Source organism: Marmota monax, unplaced genomic scaffold, assembly GCF_021218885.2.
Source record: "Marmota monax isolate L192 unplaced genomic scaffold, Marmota_monax_Labrador192_F-V1.1 WCK01_AAM20220418_F8-fsc00012, whole genome shotgun sequence".
NCBI classification, from domain to species: Eukaryota; Metazoa; Chordata; class Mammalia; order Rodentia; family Sciuridae; genus Marmota; species Marmota monax.
The window spans coordinates 18,076,222-18,100,413 of NW_026695227.1; the positions used below are offsets into that span (position 1 = coordinate 18,076,222).

Consider the following 24,192-nt stretch of genomic DNA (forward strand, 5'->3'; position numbering starts at 1 on the left):
ATGTATTTCTTTCTACTTTTGTATTGCAATATACTTTCTGCATTGAGATAATTTTATCATACATTATTACATTTTTCTATTGTCCCTCCAATTTAATAAACAATGTGGTGCAAAATCTAGACATTCTCCCAAATTCCTGCATTACCAAGAAAGCACAATTCACCTTAAAAGTTATACATCCTTCATATTGTCAATGTTTATTAAGTGCCTTTGGAAACTAGACCCCGTGCTGACCTACAATGGTGAGAAACACATGGTCCCTGCTTCTAGGGAGGTCCCAGCCCATAGTATGAAAGATGAATGTAAAAAAAAAAAAAAAGAAAATCATAAATCACGAAGTATGCAAAGTGCAAAGATAAGATAAATGCAGGTTGATTTAGAAAAAGATAGCAGGAAAGCATATTAGGAAAAAAAGAAAGCTATCACATAAAAATGAAGTCCAAATTGAAACCTGAGGATGGGTATAATAGGTGCTGGTCAGATGAATATGATTCTAAGCAAAGGAACAATTGGTGAAAAGCCAAGAAGGAAGAACAAATGGATTCGAGGAAGTGAAACCAGGTCAGTGTGGGTGGAGCACAGAATGCAAGGTGGGGGGATGTGATAAGAAAGCAAGATAAATAATTAGGGGCCTTCCTGGAGGGCCTTGGTGACCCCTATTAGAAATTTGAAGACAATGGTAGCCTTTGAAGGATTTTTAGCAGGAGGAGCCTAGAATGTGATAAATCTGAGAATATCCATCTCCCAGCACGGAAAGGCAATGGTTTTCAAAGGGGTCCAAGAAGGAAAGGACAATGCTTCAGTGTCTAGGAGGTAGTGAGAGGTCAGAGGAGAAACAGGAAACAGCTTCCCTCCCTTCCTCAGGCACATTCCATTTGAATTTGTTTTGTAGAGTTTCGTATTAAAATTTCTGGGTTACCACTGCTTAAAAAAAGCACAAAATCTTAATGGACAGGATTAATAAAACAAATACACTAAGCATGAAGATGGGTGGGTGTACTGACTGCTCCTCATAACCACTTGAAATCATGGGCCAGCCTTTTTTCCTAAAACCTCTAGGCTCTGAAGCCAAGTCATCAATTTATATCACCACATCTTGGTTTTCTTTTCTTTTGTGGTACTGCGATTGAAAAGGGGCACTCTATCACTGAGCTACATATCCCTAGCTCTTTTTATTTTTTGAGATAATGTCTCACTGAGTTGTCCAAACTGGCTTTGTAATTGCCATCCTCTTGTCTCCTGAGTTGCTGGGATTATAGGTGTGTGCAATAGTGCCCAGCTGAACTTTACCCTTAACTAAATAATTACTTCACTATTTCCATCAAGATGTCTAATTTACCATGGCCAAAACTGAAAGCCTGATTTGTTCCTCCAAGCTTGTTCCCCCCATATCTCCATCCATCCATCTACTTTGCCTAGTATAAAAACCTTGAGTAATCTTTTACCTCTCTCTTTCCTTCTCATTCAATTATCCAATCCATGAGCAAATATTATGAAATGTACATTCAAACATATATTCAGAGACTACTTACTTCTCTCTTTCTCTTAACTCTCTACTCCATCTTCTTCTCTTGCCTGGATGACTGTGATATCCTGCTAACCATTTTCCTTGCTTTTGCCCTTGTTCCCCATAATCTATTCCCCATAGAGCAATCAACATGATCCATAAAAATGTCAGATTTTGTCACTCTTCTTAAAACTCTCAATGGACTCTTACCTCAATAAAAGCCAAAGTCCTTACTATAGTAGGGCCCTATGGCCTGGCTCCAGCAACAGTCTGCCCTCATCTTCCACTATTCTTTACCCACTCTTCTCCAGCAACACTGGCATGCTGCCTTTCTGTGAACAGGACTAGCATGCTCCTGTCAAAATCTGTTCTGTCACCTGGAAATGACTTCCTGTAGGTGTACAAATGGCTTACTCTCTGTGGCAGGCTATTTTGTAAAAATGGTTCAAACAACATTTCTAGTTCCACGCACTCTTCTAGTACTTTGCCAACCTCCCATTGAGGGGTAGAGTCTACCCGTCTCCTTGAACCTGGGTAGGCTGCTGAAAATGCTCACATCAGAGAGTAACAAACTGTTCCCACAAATAGCCAGATAAATATTTTTAGGCTCTGCAGACCACAGTATTGTCCTAACAACTCAACCCTAGCACTGTCGCAAGAAAACAGTCATGATAACACATACGGGAATAAGTATGACTTTTGTAATACAATTATGTTAATAAAAACAGATGGATAGATTTGGACAGGAAGACATGTTTGCCTAAACCCTGACCTAATCAAGTAAAATGCAACAGCAGTGACAAGTAACCAAGTGACTTTTGAAGCAAGCCTAAAAGTGGCAATACAGCTTCTACCTCTCTTGCTGGTCAAACATCTTGGAAGCCCTGAAGTAATATATAAATCTGGCTAACCTGAAGCTTCCATGCTGTCAAAACCAATTGGAGAGACCATAGAGACACAAGTAATATGTTTGTCTAAAAAATTGTAAAAACTAGCCCCAGGAGGTCAAGGTTGACTGCAATGTTTCAGCCCAAGCTATGAGTAAGGCTATATTTGATTTTAATCTTTAGGCTTCAAACCTCTCTAGTGCATGCTGAGAAGAGAACAGGGGCAGCCCTGCCAAAATCTATCCAAATCACATATTTGTAAGCAAAGTAATTATTCTGTTGTTTTAAATCAAGGGCCAATAAACCACAGTGTTTATGTTAAATCCAATCTGCCACCAGTTTTTTTTTTGGTGGGGGTGGGGTGGTGGGGTGGGGTACTGGGGATTGAACTCAGGGGCACTCAACCACTGAGTCACACCCCCAAGCCCTATTCTGTATTTTACTTAGAGACAGGGTTTCACAGAGTCACTCAGCGCCTTGCTAAATTGCTGAGGCTGGCTTTGAACTTGTGATCCTCCTGTCTCAGCCTCCGAAGCTGCTGGGATTATAGGCATGTGCCATTATGCCCGGCTCCTGCCACCAGTTTGGTAAATAAAATTTCACTTCAAACAAGTCACACTCTTCATTTATATATTGTCAATAGATGTTTATCTATTACCCAACAACAGAGCTGAATAACTGTGACGGAATCTGTATGCCCACAAGACCTCAAACATTTACTATCTGATCCCTTATGGAAAAAAACTGCCATGCCTTGTTTTAAGCCAGTAAGTAATACAAGCATGGGTTGTTTTTTGTTTTTTGTTTTTTTTTAAATTTATCAACAGATAATCAAAATGTTCCTTTACTTCCTTGAAGTCTAAATAAACATTGCTTTAGAAAAGTCTTCCTCTACCTTTCTATTAAAAAATGGTGTTTTTCTCATCCTTTAAATGCTATCAGAATGCTACTTCTCTAAAAAGTCCTTTTTTGTATAGACAAGCAATTAAAACCTCGCATCACTATATACTTGGACAATATAGAGATATGCATTATTAGCTCTAATTTTATTTCATCTCTAGGTTGTAAACTACTCAAGGGCTGGTACTTTATTTCAGAAACCTTAAATAGTCAAGTATAACATGCATTGAACAATATATTATTTGGGGCCAAAATAAATGGTGATTGATGAAAACAAAAGGAAAAAAAACTATGACGCTAAACATTATAACAGTGGCTTTACGCTGCTGGGAGCTGTACTTGGCAGAGTTAATTTTACTTCCCCTCCCTTTACTTGTCATTCTAAATTCTAAAGAAGAGCCTCACCTAAATGATTAAGATGTTAATTAGTAAATAAACTTTTTGTAGGTTTATAGAACCCAACATCTGATGCCCTTCAGATAATGTCAGAATGTGTAATGCCCCTCTTTATTCTAGTCCTGTGCATCAACCAATACAAAGTATTAAACTGCTATGAGGTTTACTTGCAGAAAAGTAATATGTTTGTCTAAAAAACTGCAAAAACTAGCCCCAGGAGGTCAAGACTGACTCCAAAGTTTCAGCCCAAGACGTGGGGGAGAGTGGGACATAGACACATGCCCTGAATTACAAAGACTCCATTCAATACACTCTGCCTGCCCACTCTCCTTCCTTTCCCACCCTATAAAAGCTCTTTGTGTACCTGACTTTCCCAAGATGATAGACTCCACCAATTTTCTCTGGGTCAGTCCTTAAACAAACTGATTTCCTCCATATTAACTCTCATCTCATAAGTATTGGCTTTTGAAGGGTGAGCAGGCAGACTTAGGTTCAAGAACAGCATCAGTATACCAGTAAAAATGTCTTTATGTTTCACATCACTGAATATAAGACTAGGAGAGAACTAAGGTAGATTTAGTTAAATTTTATATATATATTAACAAGAATTAAAGTGCTATGTATATCTGCATAGAATAAGATATAAACTTAAACCAGGTGGGGTGGTGTATGCTTGTAATCCCAGCAGCTCAGGAGGCTGAGATAGGAGGATCATGAGTTCAAAGCCAGCCTCAGCAACAGCGAGGCACTAAGCAACTCAGTGAGACCCTGTCTCTAGATAAAACACAAAATAGGGCTGGGGATGTGGCTCAATGGTTGAGAGTCCCTGAGTTCAATCCCTGGTACCCCACACCCCATACGCCCCCAAAAAGACATAGACTTAGATAAACCTGATGAATACCTGGATTTGCTAAACGGAAAACTGCTTATTCCTAATCTTGGGAAATAACTATATAATGAAAGGCTGCACATGGCAGGATCCTTTCAAGACCCTGCATTCAATTTAAAGCTGTTTTTATTATAACAATAAGCAATGAATTACTGTGCTGGTACTATAAATGAACTCATGTGACACATTTACTATAGTCAATAAAGATTATAGAAGGGATGATGTGAATTACTATTGCTCCAGGTTACTTCAAGTTGTTTAGCATAGTGCATGGCACATCAGTATTTGCTGAATGAATGAAAGAATGAGAAAGAAAACAAACAAAAAATCTTGGGTACAGGACCTAGATTTAGTTCATCTCTTGATCTAGCCTGAAGTTCTCTTTTTAGTAAACTATACAGAGACTTCCAAAATCAACATAAAGATTTACTTTTGTTGGGGCTGGGGTTGTGGCTCAGTGGTAGAGTGCTCACCTAGCATGCATGAGGCACTGGGTTCGGTACTCAGCACCACATAAATGTAAAATAAAGATATTGTGTCCACCTAAAACTTAAGAATAAATGTTAAAAAAAAGAAAGATTTACTTTTGTTGATAGGCTTTTCTGAACATAGTAAACCACAAAATCACAGTTCACACTGTTTTTTTAAACAGTTGCCAAATATTCCCTTAAAGGTTTGTAGGTTTCTTGAGCACATATTCAAGCATTTACAAGAAAAGCTTGCCAAAAGTTGTATGCAAAGTGAAGAAAGATTTTCTATGCTGCAAATAATAGATGTAATTTTTTTTCTTAAATGCTCTTCCTACAAATAAGAAAAATAAGGTATATTTCTAATCTGGAAACCATGAATTCAAAAATATTATTGCTTTCTCATTTTTATTATTTTGGAGTACTGGGGATTGAATCAAGGAGTGCTTTACCACTGAGCTACATCCCTTGTCCTTTTCATTTTATATTTTGAGACAGGGTCTCATTAAGTTGCTTAGGCCTTGCTAAGATACTGCAACGGGGCTTGAACTTGCAATTCTCCTATCTCAGCCATCCAAGTCACGGGGATTACAGGCATATGCCACCATGCCCAGCTGCTTTCCCAGTTCCTATGGCTGTCCTCAAACTTGCAATCCTCTTGCCTTAGTCTCTCGAACAGCTGGGATTTCAGGTATGTACCAGAACCTACCATTGTATTTTAATACTCTATTGTTATCCCTTAATATTGCTATTACTAATAATATCTCATCTCACCTTTCCACAATAAAATAACTAAAAATTAGAGTTGTAATATTATGACCAGATTGCCACATTTAACTAAATTACTTTAGCCAAAAGATGATAACAATGCTGTCTGAACCTGTCCCAGTTAGAGTGAACAAATATCTTCATCTCTCTGGACCCTTTTAGGCAGTTTGGCTAGAATTTTTAAAATTAATTATTTATTTATTCTTTTTCCATTTTCCTTTTTTTTCCCCCTCTTTTATTGTTGGCCAGAGTTTTAAAATTCACTTTTCCATATTCTACAGTTCTCAGGCTCCATGGCCTCTCCCTCATTATTCAAATTAAAAAAAATTATTCAGAAGAGCTGGTCAGTTTGCCTTCCTTTATCCCTCCCCCTCCTTTCCTTTTGTCTCTTCTCTCTTTCCCTCTTTTAATAAACATTTATTTTATTCCATGCATTACGCCGACTTTGGCAACTAATTAAAGAAGCCATAAAAATAATCCCTTCCTTCAGAGAGCTCACATTCTAGTAGGAAAAACAGACATATAAACCAACAATTACAAAACATTATGATCAGTGCTACAGTGGAGTGTGTTCAAGATGTTACAGGGAGAAGAAAAAGTACCTAACTACTACTGCTTAAGAGATGATTTTGCACCTGAACAGACAAGAATAAGAAACAGAAGTATTATAAACAAGCAGCTCGGGCTGGGGATGTGGCTCAAGCGGTAGCGCGCTCGCCTGGCATGCAGGCGGCCCGGGTTCGATCCTCAGCACCACATACAAAACAAAGATGTTGTATCTGCCGATAACTAAAAAATAAATATAAAAAAAATTAAAAAAATAAACAAGCAAGCATTTCTTCATTTAATAAATGATTTGAGCATTCAATGATTTGTGCAAAGCTAGGGACCTAGCAAGGAATAAGAGAAACTGTGTCTGTCCTAGTGGTACTTACATTATTGCAGGAAATATAGAGGCATCTACATAATTAGTTACGTAATTAATTATTTAATTGTAACTAGGACAAGTGCTACAAAAAGGTGCAATGTACCAAGAGACCTGTTAGAAAGTTAAGAGGGCAGTGGAAAGGAATGGCTTCTCTAAGGACATGTTTAAAATGAAATCTTAAAGATCAATTAGAATTCACTAGGTAAAGGAGAAGTAGAAGAAGAAAAACATCAGCATAAATAAGAGTGATAGTGTGAAGAATGGGATGGGGCTGGGGATTTGGCTCAAGCAGTAACGTGCTCGCCTGGCATGCGTGGGGCCCTGGGTTCTATCCTCAGCACCAAATAAAAATAAAATAAAGATGTTGTGTCCACTGAAAACTGAAAAATAAATATTAAAAAATTCTCTCTCTCTCTCTCTTAAAAAAAAAAAAAAAAGCATAAGTACTTCTTATCTTAAAAAAAAAAAAAAAGAATGGGATGGATAGGAGCAGAAGACCAGTTTGACTGTAGGAGTCCAGGTAAGCCATCTTGGTAGTTTGGGCTAAGGTGGGTGTGTGGAAACAGAGGAAGCAGATAAATAATTAATTATATAGGGGAGAGGGAGAAAAAGAATTTTCAAGGACAACCTTCAGATTTTGGCTTAGGCAACTAGGTGGATGGCTGTACCATTCACTGTCCAAGATTAATGGGAAGGACTGTGAATTCAATTTTAGACATGCTAAGCTTGAGATGCCAGTGAAATATTCTAGCTAAAAGGTTAAAGAAAACAGGTGGGGCCCATGAGCAACGGCTGAATTAGTCCCAATCCTATGATTTTACAGTAAGGCATAAACTTAAATGAGTCAAAACAAAGCCTTACTTTCATTATAATATCAAACCTCTGAGTGCCATTTTCGGTTATCCATTTCAAATTTAAATACTTGTTTAGTATATAAAAAGTATGTAACAAGTATCTCCCCTTTTGCTCTGAATGTTGCAAGATGGACATCTGAATAGTTGTCTTCTGCCAACATTTTACCTTTTACTCTTTGCTCATCATTCTACTCTATCTTTCTTTGTGATCAAAGTAAACTGCAAACTTACAGCTTTATAGATTGCAAAGAACTTTATAGTAGTTATTACACTTTTAATTAAAACATCATTTGTCAGATTATTTTGTTTAGGACAGATATATAAAATGGAATATTTATATTTCATATAACTTGCTTAAAAAGATAGTGATCATTTCTTCTTCCTAAAAATTCCTAGGTACCATGCATTCTTATTAAGAATAAGATCTATCTACTAGAACATTATATGAATAGTCATAGATGCCAATATTCAGGTTACCTCAAAGAGAGCTGAAAATGGGACTGGTGGGAGACAGTGGAAGAATTTTGGCTCTGTTCTGCAATGCTTAGTTCCATTTAAAACAACAAGTAAAGCTAAAGTGAACATGTCAATGTTGATATGGGTTAATACTATGTATTGAGTATATGAACGTTGGTTGTACTGTTCTGTTTTACGATACTTCAAATAATTTTTTCATAAAAATCTCTGAACTGGCAACCAAGACATAAAAAGCAATTAATTTAGAAACAATTTCACCTGTCACATATTTATTTTGTATTATATTTGCACTCTACTCAAACATATGGAATTTTTTATATAACCAAGTTCATTGCTTTGTATTCTTAATTTATTTGTGAAATTAATGACCTCTATGAAAATCACCACTGTTACTTAAAAGAGGAATGACTAATATACAGAAGGCAATAACTTGGAGTGGGATTTTGCTAAAGGCAAGATAAAGCTTTATAACTTTAGGCAAGAATAAATTATAGCTTAATACAAATGCACTTACTAATAAATCAAAGACAAAATTAAGGGCAATAAATCTATAACTCAAACACAAACTGGTTTAATGGGATGCTTTTGAAGATTTTCCAGGAGTACAAGCAAATCCTTTTAGATTTGTAGTTAAAAAAAAAAAAATGCCATGTGGTATTTAACCATCAAAACACAGTCTTTTCATTTATTTTTTTAGAGGAAAATGTTTGTTCCTTTTATAAAACAACCTCAGAAACAAGAGGTTAAAAAAATACCAAAGACAATCAAAGAATTTGATAACTGCTTTAAAGATGAATGCTTTTCAGACAAAAACAAAAGCTACCCATGGACATCTATTCATTCATTTAATTGACTAAGAGAAAATACACCAACTGTGGCTTTTTGTTCAAATGACTACAGATTAATACTGTAGGAAGAGCCTACTTTTGGACATTATTCTGATTTCTCACAAAATAATTTATACTTTGAAATATCTTACTAAATTAAGAAGATTAAGTTCTAACCTCTATTCACATTCTTATATATTTTTCTATTGCTTCAGTTGGACACTCTTTTCCTTAATACCTCTCTATTAATTTGCTGGTGTAGGCAGCTGATAAATTATTTTTGCCACTGCTGTCTGTTATCTATTTAGTCAGAGTCCTCTAAGTCTCCCAAAGATAACTAATGATTGTGCTCTACCCACTATCTATATACTCTTTTCGCCAAAGATAAAACTAAGCATTCACAGTATTCATTTCCAACAAAATGTCAACTCCGGTTATTTTAGTATTGGATAAGTTTGGGGAAATACATTTTGCTGTAAAGAATCAAAATTGAAGTGCTAAGTGCTTTAGGCATCAGTTCTTACAAAAAGCACCATGCTTTTCCTTTCCCTTTCCTGGAGCAACCTCAGACTGCAAAGTTTTTACTGTGATATTACCAAGGGTTAAATGTACCCCATACCATTTCTGATGCAAACCAAAACATAGTTTTTCTCTAGAGAAAGCAGCAGGGGAGTGGGGAAAAAAGTAAGCTAGAAAGTAAAAATGTTCAGGGGTTGGCCTCAAATATTCACTGCATGACTTTGGGCAAGTTACTTAATCTCCATAAAATGTGAACAAGAATTCACTGGGTACATGTAAACATGTATGTGAAAATAACACACCTTGAAGTACCTGGCAGGCATCTACTAAATATTAATTTTCTTTTCCAAAAGTATCAGATCATAATGGGATTTTTTTTATGTCTTCCAGTTCTCTTTTTAAATTCTCAAAAAGAACTATACCTATCATAGCGTCTCAGTTCATCATTAATCTTTTCTGTGTCTATCAAGACTGATGTCTCATTTGCTCAGTTTGGGGCCTCTTGAATTATGTAATCACAGAGTTGATAGAGGTTCAAAATAGTATCCAGGCTTCTAAGAAGGACTCTTCCTAAAGTGATCAGAAAACTATGACCTACTTTATTTTTAAGAATCTCTAAAGGAAACTTTTAATCACCTCTGGTTAACTTATATTGATTACCATTCTTTATAACAAATTCATACTCATGTCTAAACGAAGTATTTAAGTTCCTTGCCATCTTCATGTTGTCTGTGAAAATGACAAATGATAGGCCCTCCACACAACATTTCTTAAAACATAAAAACTGAAACCATGTTTCTTCTATCAGGCAAACAGAGTAATTTCAGTGTTTATCAAGGCATCTCTGTATTAGTACAAACCTACAACATAGCTTAAAAATGGGCTTTGGGGGTCTGTTGTATAAACTTGTTAGATGTGAGAATCCTGGGCAAGTAACTTCTCTGTACTTCAGTTTCCAAATCTATAAAGTATGAAAGATAATTAAATGAAATAACATAGACATTCAAAATATAGTCATTATTGCCATTTAGTAAAATAAAAGGAAGGCTGAAGAGAGAATGAAGGTGGGGGGAACATACCATATTCACTGCATCTTGATCAAAGGGATTCCATTCTATATTCTGAGGGTAGTGGGCCAGAACTTTGGATTTGAATGTTCTTCTCAAAGGACTCTGGTCAAAATTTTCACCTAAAACAAATAATTAATAATTGGTTAATATCTAGAACCTTTTCCAAATCACATTATAGTTTTATATTTATTTTGTAGAGTATTTACTTATAATGTTGAAATGTGATTCGAGTTCTACTTCCAATAATCTGAGTTGTAAAATTCCCACTGGATAACTGGCAAATTGTTAATAAGAGAACTGAATTTAAAACTTTAGAATCTGTGAGGCATCAGGATTTCGAGTTCAAAGCCAGCCTCAGCAACTTAGCAAGGCCTTAAGCAACTCAGCAAGATCCTGTCTCTAATAAAATACAAAAAGGGGCAATGATTAAGTGCTCTTGGGTTCAATTCCCAGCATCAAAAAAACAGAAATGCAGAAATGTCAGAATCTGAATTTTAAAAACAGTAGTTTTACAATTAATACTAAAAATCAAGTGTAAAAATAATCTCTGCTATAATATAATCATTGCATTCATTTCAATATATGATAATATAAATCTCTTATATGGAAACATTTAATTTACTAAAGAAACATCCTGATTTAAGCTAATCTTATTTCTTATGATCTATATCTATATATTCATACACAGATAGACCCAATGTTACAGTGCACACAGGAGGCAATTTTGTTTGAATTTCTAAAACAAACAAACAAACAAAAAACCCTCTCTAATATATGTGATTTTATATATAGACTCTTAGGTAATATAAAACCTAAGAGTCTTATATATTTTTCTATTGCTTCAGTTGGACACTCTTTTCCTTAATACAAAATTAGAAACATCACTGCTAAAAGGGGCTGGGGATGCAGAGCAATGGTACCATGCTTGCTTAGCAACTGTGAAGTTCTGATTCCCCAACTACCATAGGGAGTTTAAAGAAAAAAAAAAAAAAAAAAGAAACATTATTATTGAGTTATCTAATTTAGTGGACAGAACACATTAAACACATTAACCTTTTTTAAACAATGAACTATTCTAAGTTAAATTCATCACCTGATAAAATTCTGCAAAGATTAGACTATATTTTATGTAAAAAATTCAATAACAGCTGTCATATCAGTTCTTTATCTCCTTGACTAAATTAATTCCCATAAGACCTGTTATTCCCAAATGCCTTAGTTTCATAAAATGTTTTAAGATGAATGGATCTTAAATTTCCAATGTCAAAAAGTTGAGATCAAGGAATTAGAAACTTGAAGCAATTTCTTCCTGTCTCCTGTGTTTTTCTACTTTCAAAGTTCTAATTAAGTGCAAAATACTAGCTGTTATAGCAAAATATAAATGCCATTTACCAGTATTTGCATAATTAAAAATATCACTAGGCAATCTGAATTACAAGTCATACTCTGACATCTTGTGACTCAATTTCCATTTTGGGTAAAAATATGAATAGTTATTAAAACACCTTTGAGTGCAAAACTTAACAGATCACAGAAGGAGGGAAAAGTCACACTATAAAATCTTGTTGGAGACTGCAATATGAAATACATAGGAGCTTTTATGAATAAGGGCACATAATTTAAATGTATTTACAGAGGCAATTAAAGTGCTGTTTCTTTTTCAAAAATATTTATTTATTTACTTTAGTTTTAGGTGGATACAATATCTTCATTTTATTTTTATGTGGTGCTGAGGATCGAACCCAGTGCCTCACACATATTAGGCGAGTGCTCTTACTCTGAGCCAAACCACAGCCCTAAAGTACTGTTTCTAATTGAAGTATTTGGTTAATGATCATTTTCCTTTGGATTTCTCTGATTTAGGCAAGTACTACATCCCTACATCTTTCCATTCCACACTTCAGTTTCTAAGAGTAGAGAGCTTTCACCTCCAGAAGAGAAACTGTTAAAGAACAGAAACCCCTAAGAAGAGTTCATCAATTTTTGCACCATGATCCAAGGTTATATAAATACCAAAAAGTCAATGGAGACATGGGAAACTATCCATCAGTCAATGTAGCTAAAAGTTCAGAACCAAAGTCAAAGTTCAGAACTGTTGACTTCAGGGTAAATGATGTCCTTAAGCTGATATAAAATTTTAATGTGAACACAAAATTTACTTTACTTTAGGGCTAAGAAAAAGCAAAATAAAACAAAAATTCCCTTCTGATTCTAAAAAAACTATGCTGCTGACTGTGCTACTGATGCCGCAACAAGCATATTTTGAGATAACATAGAGTCATAAGAAACCCTTTCCTATGCCCACCATCACAGACCAGAAATGCTTGATTTTATCATCCATAAATTTTAGTAAAATATGAAACACTATAACAGTGGTAGAAAGAGCACATAATCCAGGATATAAGTCCTTGCAACACTTACCTTTTAATGATTTCCTGCCTGTTTTTGGTAAAAATAGTGATGTTATCTTTATTCATATATCAAGTTAATAATGGGACAGAAGATATATCAGAAAAATCATAAAAGTGCATTCTCAATATAATTGTTCTATTACCTAATGCTACAACTTCTTGAGGATCATCGAAGCAACAAGAGATTACCTCCAAAATTATAAAAACATAAAATACACAAAACAGTAACTCAAGTATAAGAAAACAAAACCACTGCCACCACCACTATCTCTACCACCATCACCACCTCTACCACCATCACCACCTCTTAACACCATTAAAGAGGGAGCAATAGGAAAGATCATTCTTAAATATACAGCGGTCTTGGCAAATATTATTTTGAAGGAAATGAGGGAAAGAATAAACTTTTCTGAAATTCTAATATCACTGTTAGGGATTCAGAAATGAGTGGATGCAGTACCAGCCAGAGAAGAATATCTAGGAAGAACAACCTACTCTTCACATTTTGAATGTATGTTTTATAAAACTAACTTCGAATTCACTGCTAGGACTAAACAGAAAAAATGACTAGGTCTGAAAATCTGGATTCCCAGGAAATGGAATTATATATAAATATCCTTCAGTTAAGCTAAAGTTTATCTTTTAAAAATTATACTTAAACAAACAAGAATTATAAATTTGTAGCAATAGTAATATTCTTGAGGGTACCTGGGTTCAATCTTGGCGACTGACTTGCCAAAAACACTCCAAAAAATGAGCTTACATATTAATAATATCCTTGCCATAATTATATATAGATTGAGTAGTATTACTAAATAATCAACTAAATTTAAGATGCAATTAAGCCTTCTCTCCTAAGAAAGTAGGAAATATATGCCAAGACAGCTTAAAGACTAGTGAATACATTTTTTCAAGGCCTGAAGCAAATGAGGTCTTTATGAAAATTAAGACGCAGACAAGAGAACAGAATACAAAATAAGATGATCTTTAGATGATCTCTCCAAACAAAACTAAATAAGGAAATGCTTATAATGGGCTTGGGGTAAATTACAATAAAGATTTCTAGTAACCCACCCTTTTTTTTTAACTATTATTTTTACCTGAAGTCGTATTTGTAGCTTCTTGGCTCTTGCTATGACGATCTGCTTCTAGCCATTGGTACAAAACTACATAATGTAACAGAAACAAAAAGCTTTATGAACAAAGAAAAACAAAAAAGCAAAACTGACTTTGAAGAATGGAAAATGAGAATAAAAAATTAAACAAAAACAATTAAACAAGACATTAACATCAAAAAAGTACAGCTTAACACCAGTAGAATGTAGCTTATAAGCTATTAGTGATAGGAAAGCAAAAGAGAACAGGCAATTTTAACCTAATAGTGAAAGGACATTTAAATACCAGTAACAATTATTTGTATGGGGAAAAACCACACACATCCTCTCCAAAGACTAATTTCAAGGGCAGGGATTGTGGCTCAGTGGTAGAATGCTTGCCTAGCATGCGTCAGGCACTGGGTTTGATCCCTGGCACCACATAAAAATAAAAATATATAAAATAAAGGTTAAAAAAAACAGACTAATTTCAAGAGAAATATCAAGAGAAGAAAGCTAATGCTTCTATAGTGAGATATAATAATAGTAAGACAAAATGGTCAATTTTAAAATTGTATTCCAACCACTGCATACCTAGAATGGCTGAGGTCCAAAAAACCGACAATACCAAATGCTGACAAGGTTGTGAAACGACAAACTCTCTTATTGTTAGTGGGAATGCAAAACGGTACAGCCACTTTGGAAGACAGTTTGTCAATTCTCCTAAGGATAAACATAGCTTTAAAATAATATAATCCTATAACCCCAATCTAACCATAACTAAAACATCAAATTCTAAAAGAAATAACTTATAATATACCTGATATGTACTCATCAAAACTGTCAAAGATATCAAAAACAACAAAAGTCTGAGAAAGTGTTTAGTTAAGAGGAATCCCAAGAGACACAATGACTGAATATAATGTGGCATACTGGATGGGATCTTCCAAGAGAAAAGGGATATTAGGTTAAAAACTAAGGAACTAACTATTTTCTCAATATTTTTGTTTATTTAAAAATTCTCAAGAAAAACAAGTATATTTGAAAAATTATATTCCAAAGTCAGGTGTGATAGGCATGCCTTTAATATACGGCAGCAGTGTTAGGCAACTATACATCCTGGCATCAAGAATAGAATACAACAGATTATTTACTTGCAAAAATAACTTTAGCAATGAATCCACGATCTAGAGTTCTCTGATACTGTAGAATAAAGAAGTCTTTGCTCCAGCCCATGTTAATCAAATTATTCCTTTTGTAATAAAATATGAAACAAGAAAACTTTTAAAAAGTCATTATTGTGGGCTGGGATTGTGGCTCAGCGGTACAGCGCTCACTTAGCACGGGTGGGACCCGGGTTCAATTCTCAGCACCACATAAAAATAAACATATTGTGTTGTGTCCATCTATAAAAAAAAAAAAAAAAAAAAAGATTCATTTTTCTCTCTCTCTCTCAAAAAAAAAGTCATTATTATACCTGATATAATGAAAGTATGCATTTTTTTAGGTTTAGTACTATATGTTCAACAATACTTGTAAATTATATTTATTATTTAAAAATTTTCATATTTTATTAGTACTGGGGATTGAACACAGGGGCATTTTACCTATGAGCTACAACCCTAACCCTTTTTATTTTGGAACAATTTTTAGGGTCTCCTAAGTTGCCCAGGCTGGCTTTGAACTTGGGTGATCCTCTTACCTGGACCTCCCAAGTAGCTGGGATTACAAGTGTCATTTTTATTATTCAAAGAATATTGAAGTGATTTTCAAATAATAAGCACAGCCTAGAAAACAAGATTCTAATTTTGAATAAATATGCTAATCTAATAGCCTATATCCAATCATAATTTCTGAGCAAAAGTTTTCTCATATATCCAATATAGACTTTTTTCTATTACAATAAGAACACATAATTATTATTAGATATCTACCTTCTACGAGAATCATTTATTCAATATATTTCTGGGAGACCATATTAATATTAGTACTCATGTTGTATTTTATCATACAATATAAGGCCAATCTGCCCCTATTTCTAATTAATGCATTCTGTGCTAAAGAAACATCCAAGAGAACAATACTTTGCCTTCAGGAACAAAAGAAAGTCACTTACCATTAAAATATTTATAGTGACAACCCTACAGAGCTGTTCTAAGATGATTCATACTGAAACTTTTCTGCTACATAACTCAAAGAAGTAGTTGTCTGCTCAGAGCTAAAGGTAGACCTTTTCTTCCATTTCTATTAACTAATTTTTGTTGTCAAAATCTCTTTCTAAAATTTTATAAGGAGTCAAAAGCATGAGCAGTTCAGTTTAGGTTATACAGGGTATCGATCAACTTATATGGAATACTGCTTTCTTCCTCTTCCCCTCTTTGGAAGAAAAAAATAGTATGTAAGAATCAACAAAGTTTCTCTCTCTCTCTCTTTTTTTTTTTTTTTGGTACTCCACATTGAACCCAGTGGTACTCTACCACTGAGCTACATTCCCAGCACTTTTTACTTTTTATTTGAGACAGGGTTTCATTAAGTTGCTGAGATTGGTCTCAAATTTGCAATCCTCTTGCCTCAGTCTCCCAAGTCACTGAGATTTGAGTAATCATGCCTGGCTCAAAGTTCTTTAAATTAAAGATATGAATAACAAGATGGGGATGGGGGTTAGTGAAACATTACATCTTGCTTCATGGTCTATTAAGTTATTCTAACGCTGAAAAACTGTTAAGAAATGTCAGTAACAAGATTCACTGGGAAATTCTCTTTCCGTTAAGAATAAAATGTTAAGTAATAATATCCCGATGATTATCTGAAGTGGTCAGAAGCCAGAATGGCTCAGTTCATGTGATTTTTGCTAAGTAGAAAAGGTCTCTGGCTGGGGTTGTGGCTCAGCAGTAGAGCACTCACCTGGCACGTGCGCGGCCCTGGGTTCAATCCTCAGCATAAAAGTAAATAAAATAAAGGTATGGTGTCCAACTACAACTAAAAACTAAATATTAAAAAAATTGCTTAAAAAAAAACAAAGAAAAGAAAGGTCTCAAGAGTTTCTCTGCCATCAGTGTGTTCTTTTATCCAAAGATCTTCAAGGACCTTTCCTAACATGCTCAGTGATAGCTAAGATTCAGGTTTTAATGGTACTAAGGTACTACACACCAACATATGAAATCATGCTCCTCATACATTAGGAAGAATACAAAGGGATCTATGTGACTAAGACCTTGCCAATTCTATAAAGAGACTAGGATTTCCAAAGCTACTGTGTAACATTAAAAAAGAAAAAAGAGCAGGGTGTAGTAGGTCATGCCTGTAATCCCAGCAATCAGGGAGGCTGTGACAGGAGGATTGGAAATTCAAGGCCAGCCTTAGCAATTCAGCTTGGCCCTAAACAACTTAGTGAGACTCTGTCTCAAAACAAAAAATATAAAAAGGTTGGGGATACACCCTTAGGCTCACTGCCCAGTACCAAAAAAAAAGAAAAAAGAAAAAAGCCAAGTCACTTTTGGTGGAGGAAAAAAGGTCATTTTAATTACATTTCAAAATGAATATAAATAGAACAACCAAAAAGGATAAAAATGAACTGAAAGAAGCAAAAATTTCCTCTTTTGTAAGGGAAAACAAAGTTGTCCTTTCTCCTTCCACCAGAAAAACACTAAAGAAAATCTTTAAGAGCATGCTCTCCAGCCTTGAGTTCAAGGATCTCACTTGGCTGGCTTAGCACCAAAAACCTCAATTTCAGTGCTTCCAAAACTGAGCTGATCTTTTCTCTCAAAGCTTTTGCTCTGTTAACAGTGTCACAGTTCATGAAATCATCTAAGTATTTCCACCTATTTATTCAGCCCTTTCAGGGATTAATTTAACACTAAAAATAATTTTATCAAGAAGGGATTCATACTCACAATTTTTAAAAATTTACTTTTATGTATCAATGTACATATGTATTTATTATTGTGGTACTGGGGGTTGAACCCAGAGTGCTCATCCCAAGCTCTTCCTATTTTTTGAGACAAGTTCTCACTAAGTTGCAGAGGCTGGCTTTGAACTTGAGATCCTCCTGCTTCAGCCTCTCCAGTTGCTCCTATTTATGATATTTGCTTTAGCACAGAGCTGGTCTCTTTGACTGACTGTAAGTCATTCTAGATTGCTAGATTGAGATTCTAGACTTCTCCCCTTCTCAACCCAGATTCCCCTACTTTATTTCCATATTTAAATGGTCACTAAATTTTGCAATCTGTACTTCCTAGGTATCTCCAAATCAGTCTTTCCTTTCCATTTCTACTCAAGTCAAGCTTAGAATACTGAGGCAATATCCTAACAAACTGGTCATATGTTATACTCCTCTTCTAATAAACTCACTTCATTCATTCATTCATTCATTCATTCATCAGGCATTTACAAAGCTCTACAATGGGGCAGGGTGGTGGGGCGGAGGTGGCAAAGAGGTAGGAAAGACAGTGGAAAGAGACAGACATCATTACCCTAAGTACATGTATGACTGTACGAATGGTGTGACCCTACTTAATGCACAATCAGAGAAGTGAAAAATTCTGCTCCATTTGTGTGACAATGAATGAAAGAGTTTCTACTGTTATATATAACTGATTTGAACTAAAACAAACAAAAACTCTACAAGGCAAGGCACCATTCTAAGCTCTTGGGATATAATAAAACAACAGATTGTGTATTCCAAACATGGCCAAAACAGTATTTCTTGTTCCCCATGTTCCTCTAAAACTCCACCAAAGAAGGTAGAATCAATGTTCTCTGCCCTTAAACCTGGAAGGGCGTATGTAACTGCCTCAAACAAAACACTCCATCCATACAGTGTAAGTGATGTTATATGGCCTCCAAGGTGAGATCATTAAAAGTGCCATGCATTTCCACCTGTTCTTCTGGGATTTGAACCTTTACAGCCTAGATACAATGCTGTGAGAAAGCTACAGCAGCCATTTTGAAGCCATCTACCAGAGGCTGAATAGATGGGGCTGCCCAATCTTGGACTTTCAGCTTTCAAAATTGTGAGCTGAATAAAGTACCCAGCCTTGTATTTGTTATGGAGATAGAAAACAGCCTAATAGAGCTTTTTTTTTTTTTTTTTTTAAGGAAATAGAAATGTGAAGTTCTTGGAATTCTGTTCTCATAATTTCTATGCATACTGCTGTTTATTTACTATACTGCATTAAAGCTGCTAAATGCTATTTCTTCCTTTAGATTTTAAGTTCTTCAATATATTATCCTTCTTTAGAGCTTAACACCTACTTAATACTGTGCCTGGCACATATGTTTACTGAATAAATGGAAAGATGAATGGAACCTGTATGCTCAGGTCTGAATTATACACATGCTTCAGGATTTGTAAGATGTATTTATTTCATCTTCACAGCAGTTGTGAAAATGATTCATTTCAAAACCCTGACTACATTAACTGAAATGTAATCAAAGGAATAAAAAACAAAAGCCCATTTTCTTTTGAACATTCTATTTATTTACTAAGTTGTATTGGGATATAAGTTAAAACCTGATACCTGCCTTATTCCAAATATAAGGCTATTTATATATTCCAAATATAAGGCTATATATATTCCACATATATTTATCTGATATTCATCAGCAACACAGGATCAGATTTTTTTTTAATTCTTTGTTTTGAATCCTGGACTTTATAGTTAACTTTTTTAAAAAAACAAACTTAGTTTTTATAGAGTGACTTTACAGAAAAATTGGGAAGAACACAGAGAACTCTCATATGTCTTGCAACCAATTTCTCCTATAAGCAATATATATAATACATTATAACAATTAATGAACTAGTATTGATATGTAATTATCAACAAAAGTCTAAATTTTATCCAGATTCTCTGAGTTTTTATCGAAGGCTCTTTTTCTATTCCAGAATCCTATTCAGAATACCACATTACATTTAGTAGTCATGTCTCCCCTAAGTTCCTCTTGGCTATGATGGTTTCTCAGACTTTCCTTGTTTTAGATGACACTGACAATTCTGAGCACTGATCAGGTATTTTTAGAATGCTCCTCAAATGGATTTTGTCTGACATCTTCCTTATGATAAGACTATGGTTATAGGTTTGGGAGAGTAAGATCATAGAAGTAAAGTGCCACTTTAATTACATTATATTGTGGGTATACTCTATCCATATGTTATCACTTGATCAAATGGCTGAGATAGTGTCAGGTTTCTCCACAGTAAAGTTTCTCTTTTTTTCTCCTCTTTGCTATACTATAATGTTCAGAAGGAAGTCACTTAACTGAGCCCATACTTAAAGAATGGGAAATTATGTCTCACCTCCTTGAGGGTGGAGCATCTACAAAAATTATTTAATATTCTCCTGCAAGGGAGATCTGTCTCTTCTCCCAATTTATTATCTGATCACTTATCTACACTAATATGGAGTCATAATTACATTTATGTTATATTTTATGTCATGATTCAATATTCTTTTATTTTGGGCTTTTAATTGTTTTTTCCAGTTTTGGTCATTGAGAACTCTTTAATTTGATTCAAACCCTCAGCTATGTGATTTTTGTTTTATTTTCCATGGGTGGGGGGAGGGTTCCAGTGCTAGGGATAAAACCCAGGGCCTTCCACATGACTGTGAGAATACTCTTAGACCTGGTGTGGTTTTTTGAGGGCTTTAATTTCTGGCAGTATAAAGCTCATCTTGTATATTTCCTGCCCCATTTCTAGAAATCAATTATTTCTCCAAGGATTTCTTCATTCCTCTAATTGGAGAATGGCATTAGAAATGAGGATCTGGGGGGCTGGGGTTGTAACTCAGAGGTAGAGCACTTATCTAGCACGGAAGAGGCACTGGGTTTAATCCTCAGCACCACATACAAATAAATAAAACAAAGGGTTTTGTGTCCATCTACAACTGAAAGAGAGAGAGAGAGAGAGAGAGAGAGAGAGAGAGAGGGAGGGAGGGAGGGAGGGAGGGAGGATCTGGAACAGATCTGGGCAGGGTGGCACACCCCAACAACTCAGGAGGCCGAAGGAAGCAGGAGGATTGCAAATTCAAGGTCAGCCTGGGCAACTCAGTGTGACCTTGCCTCAAAATACAAATTTTAAAGGGCTGAAGATATAGCTCAGTGGTAGCATGCTCCTGGGTAAAATTCCCAGTACAGGGGGAAAAAGAAAAAAAGAAAGAAAACAGGATCTGGGTGCTGGATTACTACTAGGCTGCAGAAAACACTTCTAGGCCCTTACAGGTTAACCAATTTTTACTTCTTTTTTAAATACTTATTTTCTAAATAAATATAAGGTATAGTTGGCAACATCAGTTTGTAAATAAAATTTTAAAATCCTTTATAAGAGCACTTTGTGAAGTATCTTTCAAATCTCCAACAATATAAATTTTATTATAAAGGAGAACATTTTAAAAGGGGAAACCCCATATATTTCCTATCCCCTGGGGTCACAATCTATTTTCACTGTGTTTTTTCAAAAACACTCAGAAGATAAGTTAGTTTTGAAGTTTACCTGTGGGTTTCACCCTACTCCATTTTCTTGCCTACACCTGTACACTCTTTCTCATGTACTTTATAATTTAAACTGTTCAACTAAAAGCAGCTTTATAGAAGCTATAGTTTTATACAATAGCTTCTACTCTAATAACTTGTATTTTCTTTAAAAACTCCCATTACATTCAAAATATCATATTTGACAAATTGACAAATGTAAGGTTTCCTTCATATTTTTCACAAGCTTTGTGCAAATTCTTTTCACAATTAGTAACTATACATCATTTGTGTAACATTAAATCACTTTGCTTACGAACATAAGATATATTACATACTTGGTTTACTTATTGAATTGTCATGTTTGGTTATTTAAGATGTAAAATGTTTGAGACAAACGAGAATCTGGATATTAAATCACAATCTAATAATATTAAAGAATTACTTAATATTTTTAGTTGTGATAACTGCCTCAGGGTAATGTCAATATAGAGGTCTAATCTTTTACAGATATATACTGAAGAATTTTTTGAAGACCATAAGATGTTCAAAAATAGCTTTAAAATAATAAGGGGCAGAGTACAAAAGAAACATGCTTGGTATGAATTGATAATTTTTTAATGGGTACATGGGAACTCACTGCACTATTCTACTTCTATACTCAAATTCAACATGTAAAAACTTTTAAAAGTCACTAATACCAAAATAAAATAGGTCATTAACGATAAGTTTAATAAGTTTAAGCCTATCTTCAGCTGGTAGGAGGTAAACATTTCAATATGTCTTTCTAAAACATATGGACTCCCTCTCCGTTTCATAAGATAACTACAATACCATTATGACACTAAAAAACCAATAATTCCCTAATATAAAATATTTGATTATTATTGAATTTTTCAATTATCTTATAAATGTCCCCTTTTTATAGGGTACTAGGGATTAAACTCAGGGCACTCAATCACTGAACCACATCCCCAGCCCTATTTTGTATTTTATTTTGAGACAGAGTCTCACTGAGTTGCTTACCGCCTCACCTTTTTTTAAAATACTTTTATCTACCTATGTATCTATCTATTTATTCATTTGTTTATCATGTGGTGCTGAGGATCGAACTCAGTGCCTCATACATGCCAGATGAACGCTCTACCACGGAGCCACAACCCCAGCCCTACTGCCTTACTTTTACATTCATTTTTGAATTAGCACTCCTCTTGTCTCAGCCTCCTGGGATTATAGGAATGTGCCAGCACACATCAGGATTCAAATTAAGTCCATATTTTATGAATTGCTGATATGCTTTTTTTTCTTTAACAAAATATTCACTGATTTAATTTCATTGAGCAAATAAGCAATAAATGTCACTGAACACCAGATGTAAAACTGCCTTCAACAGTATAGAGAAAAATAAGATCCAGTCTCTGAACTCAAGAAACTCAGCATGTAATAGAGAAGACAATGAGAAAGCAAATATTAATATTCAGTATAATAAGATTTATGTAAGGTATTACATCACCATGTTTTTCAAATTAGAGTACCAAATTCACAGAGTAAACATGATTCATTGTTCTCCAACACCAATTATATAAGAAAACTTTGGTATTAGAATATTATTTAAACAGCAAAGAATATCAATTTTATAATGTGGTCTACAATGCAAAATTCAAGTTCACATGGAAGGCCCCTAGGAGCTATCAAGGTTCACTTTGTCTTCTATAGTGGGGCTACCTGGAAAGAAATGTTTGAAAAAAAACAATGAGAGGGACCTAAATCCTTTATTCCTTCCTCCCACCTCTCACCCGCTTATCTCTTTACTAAAAATATAAAATATATGTTTTTATTCTTGTACTTATTAATAGTTTTATGTTTCTTAGTGCTGATATGCTTTTTAAAAAAAATTAGTGGTAGTTGGACACAATACCTTTATTCTATTTATTTATTTTTATGTGGTGCTGCCACAACCCCCATAGTGTTGATATGCTTTTAAGTCTCTTTTAATCATAGGGTTTCTTTCCTACCTTCCCCTCCCACAGGAGGCTTATTTGTTGAAAAACTTGATTAGAGTTTCCACAGTTTAGACTTTGTTGACTGTATCTCATGCTATAGCTTAATATGCCTCTTTCTCTTCTGTGTTTCCTGAAAATTGATATTGTAATATAAAGCTGATGAGCTAGGATCCAGCCAGGCTCAGTGATGCATGCCTGTAATCCCACTGACTTGGGAGGCTAAGGCAGGAGGATCCCAAGTTCAAGGTCAGGCTCTGCAACTTAACTAGACCATGTCTCAAAATAAAAAAATAAAAAAGGTATTATTTCCCCTGAAGAAGGAAGATATCAGATGACATGAAAAAATGAAAGATGGAGCTTAGACAGGTATGAAGAAGGAACTCTTTCTTCTCTTTGGATCTCATTCCATTATGCCTAGACCACAAGCAAACTAGATATACTTAATGACTTTCCTTACTGGTGAGCGAAAGAACCTCCCATGCAGGGATACATCTTAGTTTCAGTGAAATGGCAATTCTGTATCTGAGAAAGAATGAACTCTGCAAAGGGCCTAAAAAGACCAGGTGATTCTTGGAGCAATAAAAGCAGTCATATAAATATTTTTAAAATTATGTTCCTTTCCATTTATGATTTCTTTCTATTATCATTATGGGTTTTTTGCAAAGTCTTACTATGCTTGGTTATAAGAATTAAGATAGGTTAGCGTAGTAAAGAAGGAGCTATAC

The 24,192-nt window shown here is 34.8% G+C and overlaps 1 protein-coding gene across 8 annotated transcripts in view; it reads right to left on the reverse strand.

Moving 5' to 3' along the window:
- Dennd5b (DENN domain containing 5B) overlaps positions 1-24,192 on the reverse strand; it is a 185,584-nt gene that overhangs the window by 105,994 nt on the left and 55,398 nt on the right. For 6 of the 8 annotated variants that reach the window (XM_046435723.2, XM_046435725.2, XM_046435726.2 and 3 more), the window contains 2 exons: positions 14,001-14,066; positions 10,499-10,608 (listed from right to left, as the gene is read on the reverse strand). In XM_046435723.2, the coding sequence (XP_046291679.1) occupies positions 10,499-10,608; positions 14,001-14,066 (176 nt within the window). The remainder of the gene's footprint in view (positions 1-10,498; positions 10,609-14,000; positions 14,067-24,192) is intronic. The other 2 variants (XM_046435724.2, XM_046435729.2) reach the window with 1 other exon arrangement.